This window comes from Eschrichtius robustus, chromosome 10 (assembly GCF_028021215.1).
Source record: "Eschrichtius robustus isolate mEscRob2 chromosome 10, mEscRob2.pri, whole genome shotgun sequence".
NCBI lineage: Eukaryota > Metazoa > Chordata > Mammalia > Artiodactyla > Eschrichtiidae > Eschrichtius > Eschrichtius robustus.
Window position 1 is genome coordinate 35,874,271 of NC_090833.1, and position 21,109 is coordinate 35,895,379.

General features: G+C 42.0%; 1 protein-coding gene across 4 annotated transcripts in view; it reads right to left on the reverse strand.

Annotated features, from left to right (window-relative positions):
• The window catches only part of ZCCHC7 (zinc finger CCHC-type containing 7), a 241,384-nt gene extending 235,278 nt beyond the window's left edge, over positions 1-6,106 (reverse strand). The window contains exons 1-2 of one of the 4 annotated variants that reach the window (XM_068553461.1): positions 6,089-6,106; positions 428-1,058 (exon numbers count right to left, since the gene is read on the reverse strand). In XM_068553461.1, coding sequence (XP_068409562.1) covers positions 428-1,037 — 610 coding nt within the window. In that variant the 5' untranslated portion in view covers positions 1,038-1,058; positions 6,089-6,106. Of the gene's footprint in view, positions 1-427; positions 1,059-5,494; positions 5,820-6,088 lie in introns of those variants that run through there. The other 3 variants (XM_068553459.1, XM_068553460.1, XM_068553458.1) reach the window with 3 other exon arrangements.
• Positions 6,107-21,109: the final 15,003 nt, after the last annotated feature.

Sequence of the window (21,109 nt, forward strand, 5' to 3'; positions counted from 1 at the left end):
GCTATATGGCTACCTCCTGGGTAAGCAAATCACTTAGGAAGAGGCAGAACCAACAGAGGATGGCCAAATAAGAGCATAGGGCCAATGTCAGTTGGATGGAGTACTCACCTGTGGTACCAAGCAGAGAGAGAGGGGAACTAAGATTTCAGGTCCAGAACTGGCTCTAGCCAAACAGGAAGAAGCAGTTATGAATTTGCTTATAGCAGAAGCAGAGTGTCTTTGATATCCTGACATACTTTTCTGATGTTCAGACAGACCACCATTAAAGTGGCCATTGGTAAAAGAGTCTCATGAAAAACAAGCCAAAAAACAAGACCAAAAGGTGAGGAATTAAAAGGAGCAGACCCTAATGGTCTTTTGTTTAGGAAAAGCAGTCTTCCTTATTAAAGATGATACTACTTTTCTTAATGGCCAATATGATACTAACCTTCATTAACAGACTTTTCACACCCCACAAGATTGAGAAGGATATCGTCATCTTTATCATCAACTTCACATCCCAGCAGCATCCAGCTTTCCACATTATCGCTTTCTGAAATGGTGCTCTCTTCCTCTTCACTTGAACTGACCTCTATAATCATGACCTCTTGGATTGTACCTGATCTCTCTCCAGGTTTAGTCTTCTCAATATCCCTCTTGCATTTCTTATCTGCCAACTCATTAGAATGAAGAAAAGCAGGAGGACCTTGGGTCTTTTCTTCTGCATGGACTCTAAAATTCTTTCTTTTACATTTATAAATACTATCTTCATCAGACAGTGTGATGACCTCTGACCCATCTGATAGCTGGATGACCTCACTATCTGAAAGGATAATTAAGTTCTTCTGATTTGGTTTACTACTGAATGATTCAGAATTCCCAGAGTTCTTCTCTTCATGTTCTTCCTCTTTGATGACATTATCAAGATCTTGGGCATAATGAACTTGGCTGTAGAGCTGAAATTCCACCTCACTATCAACACTCAGTTCACTAGATGACTCTTCACGATAAAGGTCATCTTCATATGCTTCTATGGTCTCATAACCACCAAACATCATGGAAAGTCAGTAACCTTGATGCTGTAAAAGAGAAAGTCATAGAAAGAATATATTTTAACAGCTCAGATCATGCCTGTTTACTGCATAATGATATCACCTCTTAGAGCTAACTTCTGTGAAAGCCATCATTTTTCTCAATGACATATTAAAATAACTTTTTCTTTTAGAGTAGTACCATTTTTCAAGATTTTCTAAATTCTCTTATGACCCACTCTAATAATGCCCAGCCCCTCCCAAATGAAAATTACCGCCAACAAACTGAGTTACAGTTATTAATGGAAATGTTATATTTCACAAGTATGTTAGAAAGGAAAAACAGGTTGAGATCCACTGTTTCAGACACCAATCACTTTTTCTCCACAATGTTAAAAATCACAAAAATATTTTAGGTCATTCTCACTACTATTCCATCCATTCTTCATCTTTTCCCTGGTTCTGGTTCTGTATCTCATCTTTTCTGGTATACATTCTCACACAGGAATATTACTTCAATTATGACTAAAATCCACAAAAGGACATAATTATCATATTTACTGTTTTGGTATATATTTGTCTTCTCAATTAAAAAATTAATCTCCAGGCCTTCTGATCTTTGACCAAAAGAATACATAAAAATAGTTGATAAACCTAGTTTATTTCTGTGCTACCTATAAAGATATGTATGAAATACAAACTAACTAAAGACCTAAAATAGAGGTAAAACTCAGCTTTAGGAGCACTTTACTCTCCTACTGTGAGCATAGTAAATCCTGCTCATCCTTCAACTCTGTTTAAATATCACTTCCTCCGGGAAGCTTTCCTTGACCCACCAGACTAAACTGTCGACCCTTTATAGGTTTCCACAGCACTTTACATTTCAAAACATTCACATTTCTAATTACTAGTGCAATGTAAATCTCCCACAAGCACAAATCACATACCCCAGGAGGGCAGGAACTATATGCGCTTTGTTAAACAATGGATCCCCAAAACCAAGCAGAGTAACTGGCATTTAGCAAGACCTCTATAAAGGTCTGCTGAACTAACAAATGAATAAATAAATGAATAATATCATCAGGTATTTGTTCTAAAGCCCTAATAAATCTAATATGTGTCTAAAATATGAAGATTATGATGAGATGAATTTCGTAGTTGTCTCCAACTATTTCAAAGATTCTCATATCATCAACCAAAAATCTACACAGATGTTTCAATTAGGTACTAATGGAACACTGATCAAAATGAGTGCTGGAAAAAAACTCATTTTTGTTAAAAAAAAAATCAGGCACAGTATAGAGTACAATTAAAAATGACAATTTATTCTTTCTACTCTACTTTTAGCTATACAGATACAATTTAGAAAGACTAGTTGTTTCCTTAGTTTATCAATTCTCTGCCCAAAATGGCAGGGTACTTTTGGTGATACAACCTGCTGACTCCAAAAATCAAACGAACAAGAGCCAAAAATGTACTACACTCATGCTGGAGTTTCTTGTTTTACAGAAATAAAGAAACCAACTTTTGTTGTACATCTTAAACTTATACAATGTTATATGTCAATTATATCTCAATAAAGCTGGGGGGAAAAGATGATTAAAAGTTCTGAGTTAACAATATTGTATATTGGAAATCTGCTAAAAGAGTAAATCTTAAATGTTCTAACCACACACAAAAAAGGTTAATACGTGAGGTGATGGATGTGTTAACTAACCTTAATGTGTTAATCATTTCACAATATATACATATATCAAATCATCATGTTGTACACCTTAAAATCAATGTTATTTGTCAATTATATCTCAATAAAGCTGGGGGGGAAACCCAACTTTTAATGCCTTTTTTTCCTTCTAAAAGGTACAATATACCTGTTCCCTTCTTGCACTGTCCTTCAGGTTGCTATGCTATTGTCATACAAGTTGAATGTGGCTGTCTGAAAAATAATGCTCATAGCATTTATCAGTTTATATTGAAATGTTAGCCTCAGAGGAATACAAATAAAAGATGAATCCTTTCCTTTTTATTTAATAGGTAAATTAATTCTAAAAGAAGTCAAAGGAATTATGTGTCCTTCAAAATCCTCACTGGATCCATCTTGAGGATCCAGTGTGGACTTAAGATAAAACATAATTCCGGTGCAGCACAGAAAAAATTAAAGAGCTAAATTACAGAGTTACAAATTTGTACTACTCTTGGAGCTATCCCAAAGGAAAGGGATTAAGAATAGAGCCATAGGCACACCTGTGAATGTATGCCAAAAATAAACTACAGAAATAAAATAAAAACAGACTTCCTTGGGTCTAAGGGTTTATCTCTTTCCCTGAAATGTAGAAAAATGAATTTAACAATTTAGCCCCTATGGCCTTTAAGAGGATTTTGCACCTTCTGTACTGAAAATTGTGCTCAGCATAACCGGCTCTTCTATTTATGTAGCTTATGTACGCCAGAGTTAAGGTTTGCCTGAGGCTGTTTTGGTTTATGTTACTACTTTAATTACATTCAAATGCATTAAGTTAACTTTTTAAATTCATACTCCAAGGACGAATATGAAAAAAATATGTATGTATGTAACTGTCTTGATTCATAAGGACTTCTCAGCTTTTTGATCATTGTACACAATTCTCAAGCATACTTAACTAGATAACATAAAGTCCCTATGAGAGTCACAAAATTTTAAATCTGGAAGAGACCTTTCAGATTATCTCATCAACCTCCTCAATTTACATATAAGGAAACTGAGGTCCAAAGAGATAAGGAGGCCTATCCAAAGTTATTTAGCTGGTTAAGAACACAGCTAAAACTGATTCACATTTCCCTGATTAAAAAAATAATAATCATTTCAAACAAAGATTAAAAAAAAAAACCTTCCTTCAAAGCTAAATTTGCAGTAGTTCTAACACTTAAATTTACCTAACAAATATCCATTTTATTTCCGTGGAGTTTAAAAACTATAAAAGAGGCATTTTAATTGGAAAGAAAAGCATACATTTGAATTTGTCAGTTTACCATCCAAGAGCTTCCCAAGTTGGTACACAAAGGCCATAGCAATGCCATGACCAAAAAAGAAGGCTCTTATATAAGAACTTAAAATATCAGTTTGGGAATAAAACTTCTCTGAAGAATTTAAATGGCTTAACAAATATAAAACAGCTATAGAGAATAACTGCAAAGGCTCTCGCTGTTCAAAAGTGAGAGCAGTATTCATTCACTGATTTTTTTTAAACTAGACAACTTAAGGCTTATTTAAGCTTTCAGATTTTATTATACAATCTTTAAAGCCAACATTTCTGCTCTAACAGTCTACCAACTGGTCATTTCGGTCCTTGTGCTCTTATTTCTCTTCAAAGAACTTTTAGCCTAGATGTTTCTTTTTGATGAGATAGTTATCCATCTCAAGGAAATTTATCAAATTCACAGCTTGATATCAAGCCTAGTTTTCTTTAGAACGTGATTAACAGTTTAATTTCAAATTAAAATTTCTGATTTAGTGAACTATCCTGATAGTGACAGATTTGAAACACTACTGACTCTAGTGTTAAAATTTCTGCCCACTCTTCGAATGGGCTTTCAATCTGAAGTAAATCAAACTGGGACAGAGAATTCAAATGTGGGAAACAATGGTCACAAAAAAATTCAGACAGAATACAAGATGCTGGTGGGAGAAAATAATGCTAAATTTATTCAGACAAGTCCAGCTGTTCCTGACATAAAGTCTTCATAGAATAACTAATCCTATCTCAAAACACTTCCTTCACCTTTCCCTCAGCCCTTTTTCCTGTTATTACACAGTATCTTATCCTTGAAGCTATTGTACAATCCTCACTTCCACTTCTTCCTCAGTTTATTCCCACCCTCAGACTCTCTTGAAAACAGCGATAGTGAATCATCCCCAAAGCACAATACCGTCTGAAATATACACAGCCTAAAAATTCAAAACACAAGAGTTTTGGAAGGGACCTGAAAGTCATTAAATTGAACACTCATTTTATACATCGAGAAATGGGCTCTGAGAAGCTTATTTATTCACTGCGCATAAAAGATCTCCTAATTCAACCCCGTAATCTGAAATCAAGGTAAATACAGCCTAAAGAGAAGATTTCTGGAGTCACCAGCGCGAGTTGGTGGTGGAGCCCCGGCTAGAACGCAGGCCTGCTGACTCTCCACTCAGCCAGTTTTCCCACTACACCTGCAGCTCTTAAAGTTGAAGTTAACTGCCGGCTAAGATGTGAAGGATAAAGGGAATAAGCGAACACAGTCCAAGTCTCCTTGTTTTACGTGGGGAAAGGGGCCCATCTCCCGAAATTTTTCTGTCCCCACAGCTGCAGCTGCTGCTTCTGACTGCTGACGCTGGATCTGGCCCAGGACTGTTCGGTCCTCAAAGGCCGAGCCCTCTTCGCGTTTAACTGACTGACCGGCTCTCCTAAAAGACGGGAACCTCGGGGAGTGGTGGAGGTAAAATAGGCAGAAACGCCACTCCTCACCGAGGCCATGGGCGCCCAGCCATTTTTGAACCACGGCCTCAGGCCTTGGAGGGGCAGGGAGAAGCGGACACCCCAGCCGGTCCGCGGAGTCGCGTGGAGCAGAGCTCGACTGAGAGGCCACGAGCCGAGCCCCGCCACGAGTGAGGGACACAGGGGGGACGCGCGCTAGTTCCACAGCCCAGCGGGCGAGGCAGAGGGCGGGAAGGGGTCCCCCGGCCGCAGACGACTCGGGGTCCGTCACACACATACTCACTGCCGCGGCTGCGACCAGGAAGCACCAACCAGGAACCAAAACGCGTAGAGGGACGGGGAGGGGCGAGGACAAATGAGGTAAGAAAACCGCGTCCGCGCGGACCCGGGAGAAGGGAAGGCACTTCCGGGGAAAACACAGCTCCCGGGAGTCGTCTTCCGTCCCGCCCACCCACCAGGCCTTCTGTACGCATGCGTAACAACTATTAACCCTTTCCCTTCCCCTTGATGTGCCTGTCTTGCTCTAGTCCTTCCCCCCAAAGGCTTCTTTCAGAGATACTTAAGCTGCATCTGTGACAGGGGACACCATGTTTGAATGACTTGCACAGAATATATGCTACTTACCGAGCAAAATCGGGGAGACAGCGCCTTTCTGTGCTGGCGAGAAAAACTACATCTACCATGATGCTCCGGGGCGAGGTTTAGCCCGGGCTCCGCCTCCTTTCCCCCTGACCTCGGAGGACACCCTCCATGTGCCACGTGGCGCGGGAGCGGAGCCGAGACCCGGCAAGGGGACGAGGACCCGTGCGGCAGGCGGCTTGGCTGGTGGACTCGGGGAATCCCAGCGAGGGAGAAGCCTCTTTGAGAGCGCCTGGTCTAGATCCTTCTCTCGAGCTAGGTGACCTTAGGCAGATCCCTCCTACCTCTAAGTTGAAGGTAAACTTAGTTTACACTGGGGCACTTCCGGCTCCTTTTTTCCCCTACTGTACAAGACAACAGATTTAACTCTTTGTGAACCTTGAAGAGCTGAACTCTTTCGAAAGATTGAAGTCAATACTGGTCCTTTGGAAACCTCCGGAGGCTACAGATTGTGTTGGGAGCCCCTGGCTTCGGTTCCTCGTCTCGCACCTTATTTTAACAGTAATACTAAACCCAACCTTACATCTTTATCAATTCGTCGGCCCTTGGCAACAGTCTTGAAAGATAAGTTTGACACTGATTATTTTTGCCAACATTTATCGAACATCTGTTTAAGAGCCAGGCAGTGCTAGCAATTGCGAATATAGTGGTAAATGTTTTAAAGTCTCTGGTCTCATAGAGCTAGAGTCTACCTGAGAAAGCAGAATACAGATAGTTTGCTTATAGTCTAAGAGTTTGACCGGAAAAATAATTAGAAATTTTAGTTAACATTATGGTAAGTGCTAGGAAGGAGGACAGGATACAATGAAAAGGTAAAATTGGAGGACCCATTTTGCAGAGGAGGAAACAGGCTAAGAAATGGGCCACAGAAATTACTAGATTGTTTATTAGGTAATGTGTATTGTGTAGAACAAATGTTATCTTAAAAATAATAATATACTGATCTTTTATCAAGTGCCAGGCTTACGCCTATAAATTTACTATGTATAAACTTTTAAATTTTAACAACCCTTTGAGGTTGAGAGTTTTTAAAAAAGGAAATAGATTCAGAGGTTAAGTAACTTGCCCAAGGCCACAAGGCCAGGAAATGCTCCCAATTACTATGCCCAGTACTCTCACTATTACTCCTGCATTCAACAAAGATTTGCTATGTTACCATGCTCAAAATGCTTAGGCACCCCCAACAGGTTATGTCATAAAACCTAGAAATCTTTGAATGTCATAAAGAACACTTCATGAGCTGACATCTGCCTACCTCTTTACCACCATGCTGAATACTGGGCCGTTGCCAGAACACACTATGCTCTATCACATCTGTGCCTTTACAGAGAGCATTCCTACTGCCTGTAAAGTCCTCCCTGTCATTCACCCTACTCTGCTCAAGACTGGGTCTTGAGGAAAATTTTCCAACTCAACCAGACAGAACAGGCATTCCTTCCCTGGGCTCCACTACACTTTGGACAAACCTCCATCAAGACAGTTATATTGTCTTAAAATTGTCTCCTAACTGGATTGTGGGCTCCCAGAAGGCAGAAGCTTTGACATTTTATCTTTGTATCTTCGCCAGCTAATATAGTGCTTGACAGACAGCAAGCACTCAGTAATGGTGTTAAAGGAATGAAGGACCTCTAACTACCTGAGGTTCTAGGAAACCAAGAACCAGATATGGATCCACCAGCTATCAGTTCAGTGGGAAACGTGTCATGACTCCAAATAACTGGAATGCAGTGTAGTGTTCCATGATACTAACATGGTATAAAGAGCTGCAGGGACCCCAAGGATACAGAGATTTCTGACCAAGAAGAGTAGTGTATATATACATACACCCTGCCTTTACATGATAAGTTCTCATTTAGACGGTTTTTAGAAATCACGAGATTCAGTCTCCTATTGTGACGGGGAAACTGAAGTTTTGCCAAGAGTCACCTGGCAGAGGCAGAACTGTGTGTGTAATCCAGGTCTCTGAGTCTCTCCCCAAACCACCTCACACTGTCTCTGGCCCACACCTCTTGAGATCACAAGTAGTAGCATGCACAAATATCCTGGAGCCTCTCTTAGAATGTCCTAAGGAGTCCATTTATTTGAGAAAGGAAGCACCTGCTTTCGCCAGGGCAGTGGCAGTACTACATCAACAGTGAGCAGCTGAACTGGGGTGAGGGGCCAGGAGAAAGCAGAAACCTGCTGCAGAGGGCAGGCCAGGTGGGGGATATAGTGTAGCAGGATCTGGGCAAGTGACTTACCCTTACACTTCCATTGCAGAGGGAGGAGCTACCTCCTTTATTTTATTCCGGTTTAGTGGTACCTAGAACCTCTGAAAAACTAATCATTTTGACCTTTTATCAGTTGCCTTTCCATTACTATCCATTCACTGGCAGCCTACTATGTAATAACCCCTTGTGAGCCACTTCAGGTATATTGTCTGCCAGATATATTGTAAGGGAGTGTTAGCCCATTTCACTAGTGTGGAAATTGTGACTTGGCGAGGTCATGTGACTTGCTCTAAATGACAGAGCTGGTATTCAAACTCAAGTCTTGTCTGAATCCAAAACCTATGCTCTTTTCTATACCCAAACTGCCTTTCAAAACTAAACTCCTCGAGGGTGGAGACTATGATGACCTGCTTCTGTCTCTCCAGTACTTAACCCAAGGCAGAGTATGTTTCAGGCTCCCAGAGGTCACTGGTGGAGTGAGTGGATTCAGCATGGAATGTTTGCCAAATGAAAGCCTGGGTGCTGTTTGAACAGTGTTGTGGAACAGCAAAGGAGGGAGCTGCTGGCTGCTTAGGAGCAGTGGAGAAGCCTCCTGCAGAGGAGGAGGCCAAGTAAGTGGTTAGTAAAACAACAACAGTCCAGCATTCTAACCGTAAAGAGCACAAACAGGCAATTCACAGAAGAAATCCGAAAGGCCATGAACTATGATAAGAAGTGTTCAGCATCACTAATAATCAGAAAAATATGAATGACGTCATACACTGTGCATGGAAATACAAATTGGAAAAGCCTTTTAGGGGAGTTAGTTGACAGTATCCATCAAAATTGTAAGTGAGCTATGTTCTTAAATGTATGTAGAAAGATTGTGATAGAAAAAAAAAGGAAACAACAAATATTCATCAATAGGGAATGAAATAAACAAAGATACAGCGATACTATGTTTTTTTAAAGTATGCTGCTTTTAAAAGAATGAGATAAATCTGTATGTACTGACATAGATCTCCAAGACATACAGTTAAGTGAAAAAAACAGGCAAATTGCAGAGCAATAGGTGTATTATGTACTCATTTTTGTTATAGTTTAAAGAGTTTGTGTGGCTGTATATAGATATGTGTGTATATAATGCATAGAGAAAATACTGGATGGATGTCAATCAATAACAGTGGTTACTGACTTCTGAGGAAGGAAGTGGGAGTGGAAGGGAATAAAGAGGGACTTTCACTTAAAAAAAAAAGAGACGTAATTCAGTGGGAAGAACACACATCACTTCTGGGGTACTCCTACCAAAGCACATAACCTGAATATAATCATGAGGAAACTACGAGACAAAAACAAATTAGGGGACATTCTACAATATACCTGACTCTTAAAACACTTCAAAAATGTTAGAGTCGGGCTTCCCTGGTGGCGCAGTGGTTGAGAATCTGCCTGCCAATGCAGGGGACACGGGTTCGAGCCCTGGTCTGGGAAGATCCCACATGCCACGGAGCAACTGGGCCCGTGAGCCACAATTGCTGAGCCTGCGCGTCTGGAGCCTGTGCTCCGCAACAAGAGAGGCCGCGACGGTGAGAGGCCTGCGCACCGCGATGAAGAGTGGTCCCCACTTGCTGCAACTAGAGAAAGCCCTCGCACAGAAACGAAGACTCAACACAGTCATAAATAAATAAATAAATAAAAAAGAACGTGAATTTCTTAAAAAAAAAAAAAAAATGTTAGAGTCATAAAAAACAATGACTGAGGAATTGTTCCACGCTCAAGGACAGTAGAAGAGACATGATACATAATAAATTCAATTCATGATCTGGGATTTTCTTTTGCTAGAAAGGATATTATTAGGACAATTAGCAAAATCCAAATAAATCTAGATTTGATGACAGTGCTCTATAGCTGTATTCCTCCTGATTTTTATATTTGTATTACGGTTATGTAAGAGAATGTCCTTGTCTTTTTTAGGCTGTATAATCTGAAGCACTTGCAGTAAAAGGACATCATGTCTGAAACTGATTCTCAAGTGGTTCAGAAAAAAATTGTTTTGGGGGCAAGAGAAAGAGAGAAAGGAGAAGGATAACAAATGTAGCAAAAAGTTAACATTTTGGGAACCTGGGTAAAAGGTATTCAAGAGTTCTTGGTACTAATTTTGCAATTTATATCTAACTGTGAAATTATGCCAAAATATAAAGTTAAAAGGAAAACTAAAAAGAATAAGAGTTTGCCAGGTAGAGAAGGCAGGGGGAATCTTCTGGCAAAGGAACAAGATAAGCAAAGGAAACTGACAAGCATGAGTCTTGCATTGAGAAACAATCAGTGGCTCTGAGTGTCCAGAACATGGCATGGTGTGGGGAGAGCGGGAGGGGAGAGAGTAGGAATCATGAGCAACACGACCCACAAATGGGCCCAGTTCCCTGCTACCTAATATCGGAAATGAAGATTAAGCCTTCTTTATGCCCAGCCTCAAGCCCTGCAAAAAATAACTCAAGTTCTTATGGCTGCCCTGTCATTTCATTGACAATTTCTCTTCATCCAGTGACTATAGAATAAGAAACCCTAGGACAGTGGCTGAAAGGGACGTCTAGGACAACTCCATCATTTTGCAGAAGGGAAAACGAAGACCCACAATGAAGGCAGGATTTGCAAGTTCCCAGCAAGTGTTAACACTGGCTTCCAGTTCACAGTCCATTATTCTTTCTGTTGTGCAAAATTCTGAAAGGTTGAGACAGAAATAGAGACTGGAAAGCGAAGTGACTGTTACCCTTTAAAGTTTGGATGTTTTTCATTTGCCGCAAATACAGACTTAATGTCAGTACAGTTTTAAAATGTAATTATAGAAACTTGTTAACTTAAAGCCCATATGTTGCAGCTGGTAAGCAATATTCAATTCAAGCTCCTAGTCTGAGGAAGCAATCAAGGTGATTCTCGGGAATTCTCAATGACATTGGTACCCATCTGGATTTGTTGAAAAGTTTAACATCCTTTTTTATTATTCATGATTTTGCAGTTCTTCAAATTGCAAGGTGATGGAGAGAGCACACAATTTTCATCCATGAAATCATTCTTGAAAATTTAGACATTCATATAGATGGCTTTTAATTTTTCTTAGAGACTGCTTTTCCTTATAAAATCATGAAATTTAAAAAATATACACCATAAATTAAACTATATAAATGATAATATTCTCATTCTAATAAAATCCTAGGGATAAGGAGCTAGTATTTCAAGGACTGTATTCTCATTCGTTATTATTCCTAGTTGGAATTGTGTTCCTCAAGGCTTAGGTCTAAGTGACTATATAACAAACATTGAGTAGCAAGACTTTTGAGATTCTAGTTTATTTAAGAATCATTAGATTCCATACAAAAAATCTCAAAGTGTGTCATCAATAACGTGAGGTTACAGAGAAACACGTGACGAGTCTTTGGAGGGCCCTACCAGGAAGGGAACAACATCATGGTTTGAGGGGTTTTAGTGTGTTTTTAAGAGAGACATGAGCATGTTTGTGGCTCTGGGAAAGTAGAGAAGAGGCTGAAAAGGCAGGAAAGACTTGGGAATGATCAATCAAGTGACCTACCAAGGTAGACAGGAGGGGATTGGGATTGGCAGTTTCTCAAACTCTAATGTGCCCATGAATCACCTGGGAATGTTATTAAAATTCAGATTCTGACTCAGTAGGTCTGGGGTGGGGCCTGAGATTTTCCATTTCTAACAAGCTCTCAGGTGAACCTGATGCTGCTGGTCAGTGAACTACACTTCGGGTAGCAGAGGGGTAGAGTTGTGAATTGTGTGTTCATTTGCCTGTTTCCCTCCAGACCCTGAAGCAGAATCCTTCCAGATAAACCCTATTGCCTAACACAGTACCTGTCATATAAAAGTTTGTTGAAAGCATTGAATATATGAAGATGTGCATTTGCCATTGTCTATAACTATGGAAAAATGAGGAGGAACCCTAAAAGTCCAATGACACAAGACTGGATAAGTAAATTTTAGCACAAGTATACTTTGGAATATTCTTAAGTAATTTAATTGGTCTTTTGAAGTCCATATGATAATATAGGGAAAGTCCTATGATAAAAACTTAGAAAGCATGTGAATTTTTACTTATATGATAGCCACTGTGTGAAATTATGCATTTGGGCAAGAACCAGAATGGAATAGAAAAAGCAAGTTTGATATATTGGAGCAATAGTATCATAGATGAATTTTTACATTTAGATATCTGTCAATGTTACAAAAATTCAGGTAAAAAGTAACACTGTTACACATATGAAAGAAAAGAAATCAAACATGGATATTCCAACTGTAGCAAATCAAAACAGAGATGAGTAACTCCTACACATGGTAGCTTAGGTTGGGTTTGTATGTATGGCTTAAATATATATGTATATATTAATTTTTCTTGGTGCAGTCATTCTTTTATTCTAACTTGAAAGCTTCTTTCTTCTTTTGTCTCTTCTTTCCTTCCTTTCTTTTCTTTCCTTTCCTTATGCTTCCCCTCTCCCCTCCCTCTTTTTAAGACATCTCTCCCTTAAGGAATTCCCATTCCCAGTGATAGCTCATCAAAGGAGCACATGAATAGCTGACATTATGTAATGCTTTGACATTTGGCATTCCCAAGGCATTACCCCACCCCGATGCAGAATAAGTTGTCAGCATGAAATTGGTATTTTTACATATTCTTAATGTACAGATGTCAGTCTGAAAACCATTCACTAGTATTATGATTACATTCTTTGTCTCATTTTCTTTCTATGCCAAGATCTGTTCTTGTGATTTCTTTTCTTTTGGGAGTTTCAAAGAGGGAAGACAAAACTTTAATAATCCAGCTTATTGATTCTGCCAAAAGGTAAACGTAAACGTTTAAGTCTCATTTTTGGCAACGATACTTCTGGCACAGGAGCAGAGATGTAACGAGAAGGACCAGATAGATGCAAAGGGGAAGTACAATCAGTGGCCCACTTGATGGTGCCAGATTCCTCAGTGTGTTGCAGTTTACAAGTTTGTTAGTCTGTGTTAATCACAGAAATGAATGGTCTAGGCTTGTGGAAGAAACAACATGTCTAAAAATAGGAAATACACAAAGTAAGAATGGAAGGTATTTAGAGACAGTCCTGACCATCTTCCCTTATATTCAGCAATGCCCCTATAGGATCCCTGACAATGGGCATCCAGTCTCTGTTAACACCGTCACTGATGGACATCTCACTACCTCACAAAGCAACCCACTTCATACTTGGACAGCTGGCAAATGCTGTCTAACATACTTTCCCCCTTCCGGTAACAGCACCAGCTTCCTTGGATGAACTGCTACTTCTTCATACTGTGTGGTTCCAACAGGACACAGGGGTGGTGTGCTGCTCCGTGACCTGTTTGCCCTCACATCCCACCTTGCCTTTCCCCTGCCCCTCTCTGTATTGCACAGGGGAGGGGGCTGACGCCATAGGCCCTCAGTCCCGGACTCCCATGTCAGCTGGGTTTTAGCGGGTCCGACCAATGGGAGGCATTGGCAGGAGATTGGAGGGGGAGAAGTCAAGGTATTTGTCCCCCTTTATAGACAGGGAAATGGTGTCAGATTCCTATACTGCAGCTGCGTTTCCTCCATGTCTTAGAGTCAGCTCCCACTGCACAGATCCACCATGATTCCAGCTTCCACTGGGTGATCCCCGCAGCACCACCACCTCCCTTTATCCCTTCAATTTAGGATTAGCAGTGGCCTGGTAATATCTGAGAACAGTTGCTTCACTGTTCTCAGGAAGGCTCCTGAAGCCCTTCCATCACTTGTGTATAACCAGTAAACTCCCTCTGTTCAGAGTGGTTTATATTTCCTTTTGGATCCCATCTGATATGATTCCACTTGTGACCAGGCCTGACAATCATAGTGCCTACTTCCAGCCAAGTGATTGGCTCTGTTCTGGGCATGTGATGCAAGCTGGACCTATCAAAGTCCTACTCTAAGGCTGTATATACACTTTTCAATGAGGGTCACTGAGCTTGGGTAGGGTAGGATTGGAGTCTGCAGCTATGTCTACAACACCCATCTGCAGAGTGAGAGAATGAAGCTAGCACAAAGAAAGAACCAGCAAGGAATGGGGAGACATCCAATGACATCCTTCAAGTTCCTAAAGTCCCTGAAGCTCTATCCTGAACTACCCATTTACATGAATCAAAATAGTCTCCTTTTCCCTTAAGTTGCCTTGATTTGGGCTTCTGTCCCTTGTTTTCCTTGATTTGGGGCTCATAGGCCCAAAATAAGCCTGACTAACAGAGACAGACTTAGTTGGTAGAAAAATATTCCCTTCAGGAAGCCCAACTCTGCTTCTCCATAACCTCTCCATCATTAGCCTGGTTCTCAGCTCTGGGGAGCACAACATTCTTGGCCTCTTCCCATCTATGCAGCTCTTCTGACCTCCAGCATGGATCCAGGCCACCCCATTCCCCGCCCTCCCCACCAAGGCCCTGCTACAACTCCTGCTCCCTTCCCAGTGTCTGATGTCTCTACTGGCTCCCACTGCTTCTCACAGGCAATCTTCAGACATGTTGCTGACCCATCCTTGCCTCTCCTCTCCAAGATGTGCTGTTGGCAAAAGCCTCTGGCCCCAGGAACTGCTTAGAAGCTCTCTGACCCTCCCTGTCAAAGAGGGGCATTTGATGACTCTTTTAGTGGCCCTTCAGGTACTGAAGGCAGCCTTTGTGTTCCCCTCCCCTTCCTCCTCTCAGGACCTCAGACCCCTTTGTTATGATATGTCACAGAGAGGTCCATGGGGAGAGATGGAACTGACAGCTGAGCAGGGACCAGGCCACAAAGGGCCCTGAATGTCATGCTACGGAATTTGCACCTTACTCTGACGGACCAGAGAACCATAGAAAAGTTTTAAACAGCATCTTACTTTTCATCATTTTAAGCCCACATCCCTAGCTATGTCCTTTTTACAGCATCAGAGGAATAAATATTCTGAATTCTCTCTTCTCCTGTCCTCTCCTTTCTTTTTTTTTTTTTTTTAACTTTTGGGTTTGTTTATTTACTTAATTATTTTTGGCTGTGTTGGGTCTTAGTTTCTGTGCGAGGGCTTTCTCTAGTTGCAGCAAGCGGGGGCCACTCTTCATCGCGGTGCGCGGGCCTCTCACTATCGCGGCCTCTCTTGTTGCGGAGCACAGGCTCCAGACGCGCAGGCTCAGTAATTGTGGCTCACGGGCCTAGTTGCTCCGCGGCATGTGGTATCTTCCCAGACCAGGGCTCGAACCCGCGTCCCCTGCATTGGCAGGCAGATTCTCAACCACTGCGCCACCGGGAAGCCCTGTCCTCTCCTTTCTATTTGATGCCTCCCATTGGCTGAACCAAAAAGAAAGTAAAAAGGCAAGAAGGTCTGGTTGATGGAGTCTATAGAGGTCAGCCTGTGAGGGCACCAAACAGAGGGGAGAAGGATAGAGAGTGGGTCTGGAAGAGCATCTATTTCTCTTGAAAACATTCAGCACCCTTTGAAAAAGGTTAAGAATCACAAACATAGAAAAGAGAGAGATTCTAGATATGAAGTTCTATCTAGAGCATTTGAACTGGGCCTTGAAGATCCTTGACAGGTGCAGATAGGAAAAGGGCCTTCCAGAAAAAAGCGGGAACATGAGCAAAAGCTCAGGAACCATAATCTCTAAGTGCAGCGTGGCCAGAGCAGAGGACAATACACAAGAGAAGAGGAAGAGTATATGTGTACTGGAGGGTGGCATCCAGAAGATAGGTGGACTAGGAAGAAAGGTAGATGGGACTAGATTAGGAGAGCCCCAACTCTGGAGCCAGATTGCTCGCTTCAAATCCCAGCTCAGCAATTCACAATCCGTGACCCTGAGTGTGTTACTTAACCCCTGCTTCAGTTTCCTCCTCTGTAAAATGAGGATGATACTACTATGTACATAATAAATATCTTGCAGGATTGTTGTAAAGATCGAATGAATGTAAATACAGGAGGTGCTTATATAGAATATAGAACAGAACCTGGCACGTGGTGAATGTTATATTAAGCGTTAGCTGCTGCTGGTGGCGTTATGAGGGCTATCTGCCTTCAGCCCCTAGAGTACAGTTCCTAGAAAGATCCAAGATCTCACAGTGTTCCTAACGCAACCCGTGCAACACGGATGCTTCCTCCCCAGCATCACCTGGCTTGTTCACACACCCGTGAAGGAGTGTGGAGCAAAGCCATCAAGAAAACTACGTTACCCACCCTTGTTACAAGACAACTGGGCAGTAATCCATTAGAAAATGTTGAGGACACAGGCCTGGGGATCAGGAGACCCAGGTTCCAACCTGAGCTCCACAGTTAATTCAGTAGGTGACCTTGGGCACCCTTCCGCTCTCTGGGCTTCAGTTTGACCCCTGTAAAATGACGGGGGAGGATTATGATGATGTCTTAGGGGCTCTCTTCCAGCTCTATCATTCTGTGATTCTAAATCCCTTTATAACAAACTCTAGGAGAGGAGCTTTGCTCTTGCAAATGGAGTGTAAAGTTAATCCTGCCTGTGCTGAAGCTAACTAATGTGCCTGTGTGGTTTATCCTACTTCATTAAACCCGGACTCCCCACAGAGCAATGCACAAGGCAGCCCAGGCAGGTAATACTGAAGTGTTGTTGAACTGGGTCTCCTAATGGAAAATGGTTTTCCCCCACTCTTCCTCAGGTTTATCAACACAGAGCCTATAACCCCCATTTTCCACACTGTTACTTTGCCACACGTGTAGATTCAGACCCAATCAGAAGTATGGCAAGTTGGGTCCTGAAACCTCATTCACATGCATACACGCCACCCACCGCCACCGCCACCAGCTGCAGGCAACACCATCATTTTACATGTGAAGAAACCAAGCTCAGACAGGCTAGGGGACTTGCTGGGGGAGGCACAGGGGCTGGTGTCTGAGGTAGGAAGAGAAGGCAGTGCTGCTGTTTGTTGAGCGAATGCTCGCTATGGGGTGGAGAAAAAGAGAAGGTAACTGGGAAGCTCTGAGGCAATGTCGCCAAGTGGAAAGATTTCCCCAAGCTCCCTTACATTTTGTAAAAATTCTTGCTGAGTCCCAGACGTAGAGAATGGACTTGAGGACACGGGGAGGGGGAAGGGGAAGCTGGGACGAAGTGAGAGAGTGGCAATGGACATATATACACTACCAAATGTAAAACAGATAGCTAGTGGGAAGCAGCCGCATAGCGCAGGGAGATCAGCTCGGTGCTTTGTGACCACCTAGAGGGGTGGGATAGGGAGGGTGGGAGGGAGACGCAAGAGGGAGGAGATATGGGGACATATGTATATGTATAGCTGATTCACTTTGTTATAAAGCAGAAACTAACACACCATTGTAAAGCAATTATACTCCAATAAAGATGTTTAAAAAAAAAAAGAATCATCCCTCTGCCAAAGACCTGATCTCCTGGTAAAATCAAGACGCCACTGTCAGGGTAACACTCCAAAAAACAAACAAACAAACAAAAAATTCTTGCTGAGTCCCAAGTCACTTTTTCCTAAGACTAAAAGAGTCTTTTTCTAAGACATTCTAGATTGTCTCTTGAGGGCAAAATTGAACAGTAATTGTCTTAGGCTCCCTCAGTTTTCCTTCTTTTATTGTGAAATGTAGTACAGATGCTGAAAAATACATAAAGCACATGTGTATAGTTCAATGAATAATTAGAAGTGAATACTGGTAACCCCCACTCCAGTCAGGAAACAGAGTATAACGTTGGCATATAAGAGGCAGAACTCAGAGAATACATCCGGTATGATCCCATTCGTATAAAGTTAGAAAACTGACAAAGAGCTCTATGTTTGGATGAAGTGACCAAGCTCTTAGCTCACTCCTACGCAGTGTGTAGATCTGGCAAAAGCCTTCTCCCTCCACCTCACTGAGCACGGACCCCACTGAGGACCAAGATGCCCTGAATGTTAGGGTTGGAGGCCACCTCAGGTGACTTTCATTCACTCATTTTTTCCTTCATTCCTCAGATGCTTTGAGGCTCTTACTACATAGGGGCCTCTGAGCTAGGAATGGTGGGAGGTCTAGCATGGAGGTATAGATCCTGCCCCAGAGCAGTAAGAAAAGCTGGAATCAGTTGAGTCTGAAGTGAGGGGAAACAATGAGAGTCTTGGAAGTGCCAGGCTGTCAGCCAAGACACACCCTCGTGGCCCTTTTTCAGAAAAGTGCCAGATGGAGCAGGACCCACCGTGAGGGAGGGGCCAGAAGAGATTCCCTTGGCCTCAGAAAGAATGAGTAGATTACTGCAGATGACCGCAACCAGCCTTCATGCCAACCTCTGGTCTCAAAAGTCAACTAGACGGCAGTTTATGTGCAGATGGATGAATCCCAATGGGGTCAGAAATTGGGCTCCGGAATGTCAGAGAGAAAGGACCTTCCAACATCGCCTGGCCCGAAGCCCTTGTTTTCCGTAATCTTACAGAAAAACCCAAACAAACTTTTTGGCCAATCCAATAGAATCCAGGTTCCCACCACCCTAAACAGTTCTCGTTCTTGGCCCAGATGAAAGCAACAGTATTTTTCAAGGTGGGTTTTTAGAGTCGTGGGGTTTTATGGTCATGAAATCAGGAAGAAAGAACATAAGAGCTGGAAAAGATCTTGGTCATCTGTCTAATCCAGCGGGGCCCAAACCAGCCTAGTCGTCAAATCACCTGAGGAACTTATTTTGAAAAATACAGATTCTGGGACAGTGACCCCCAGAAATTGGAGTCTACAAGGACTGGGATTTAGTAGGCCAGGTTGGCCATCTGTATTTTTTAAAGACCCCCCCCCCAGTTGATTCTGATGGGACATTCACATGCCTAGAAAACTCCAGTTGACAGAGGGAGAAACTGAGGCTCATATTAGGGGAGGCAGAGTGACTGTACAAGGTCACATCCCATTCCACCACAAACTCTTCAGTTAGCCAGAGACAACTGGTCCAGACTGCATGTCTAAGAGTGTTCATACATTAATAGTGTTTTTCCCCACTATTGTTTTCATGCAGCTTAAAAGATTCCTAGCCACACTGCAAGGCACTCAGATTTGTGCAATGTTTACAATGACTTTGTTGTTCATTAAACAAATTTACCCAGATTAACCCAACATGAAAGAAATCATCTTGTTTACAGTGAGATCCTGACACAAATACGTGTAGCAAAGACAGACAAACACACATAAACCTGGATTGCCAAGTGGGACATGATTTGCTGCCGCATCCAATTTTTCTCATTAGAACTTGTTTTATTTGAACATGACTCAGTACCCCATGTAAACGTGAGGTTGTTAATCTTATTACTATATGGAAAACAAATTAATTAGTATGCATGCTATTGGAGATGAATTGTAAGGTCGGTGTTGGAAAGATTAGGAAAATACACTCATTACTCCAAATGATATCTGATATACATGTCTGATTCCACTTTAAGACTGGTTCCAATATGTGGGCAACAAATAGAGCTAATAAATATCAAGCCTTTATGCTTAGCATCTAAATGTTGGGATTGGCCAGATACAGATATTCAGGCCTTCTTTGTTTTAAAACAAAGGTCAGTGTGATGAATAATAGCTTCGGGCTATCCCTCAGCTGAGACTCATCTGCTGCAGAAACCTTTCCAGGTTCCATCTCCTGCCCAAAACCAAACCTACCTGAGAGTGGGATCTTTTCTTTCCTCCACATACCCACCACACCGTGTATGCTCCTCCCTGAGCAATTTCTACCTTTTTTAGTGGTCATAATGAAGACAACTCATTTTTCCAGGGATCTTTGTGCTCCTTGAGGGTGGAGACTATATTCCAATTGGAGATTCAAATATTGATCAGAACACCATGCTATAGAAAGAAACAAACAATGAGAAAGCTCTTTATGTACCAGCATGTGACACCAAGTTATATTGTTAAGTGTACACCTATGAACTACCTCTGGAAGTATTCTGGGAACACTCATTACCAGATTGGGAGGGGACCCGAGTGGTTGAGGGAGAGACGTAGGAAGAGGCTCTTCCTCAGATTGCTTTCGTGCCTTTTGAACTTGAGCCATACGTATGTACTACTGAGTCAAAAAAATATATAATAAATATTAAATTTAAACATAAAATCTAGTAAAAAATATTTGCTCAAAAAAAAAACCAACCCCCCAAAAAATCCCACAAAAAAATAAAAATAAAAACAAATGTCAGGGGCTTACCTGGTGGCACAGTGGTTAAGAGTCCGCCTGCCAATGCAGGGGACACGGGTTCGAGCCCTGGTCTGGGAAGATCCCACATGCCGCGGAGCAACTAAGCCAGTGCGCCACAACTACTGAGCCTGCACTCTAGAGCCCGTGAGCCACAACTACTGAAGTCCATGTGCCACAACTACTGAAGCCTGCGAGCCTAGAGCCTGTGCTCTGCAACAAGAGAATCCACCACAATGAGAAGCCTGCGCCCTGCAACAAAGAGTAGCCCCCGCTCACTGCAACTAGAGAAAGCCCGCGTGTAGCAACGAAGACCCAGTGCGGCCAAAAATTAAATAAATGAATAAATAAATAAAATTTTTAAAACAATGTCATTTGGAGTACTAAAGACTTCGGAAGTCCTTTAATTAATAAACCTGTTTTATTTTAACTCGGTGTTACCAGACTTATTTCACCAGGGAGTTCCAAAAGAAACATAAGATATCCAGCGTTTCCCCAATTTTTTTTTTTTTAATTTATTTATTTGTTTTTGGCTGTGTCGGATCTTAGTTGCGGCACGCGGGATCTTTCGTTATGGCGTGCAGCTCCTTCCATGCTGCAAGGGCTTCTCTCTAGTTGAGGTGTGCAAGCTCCAGAGCGCCTGGGCTCT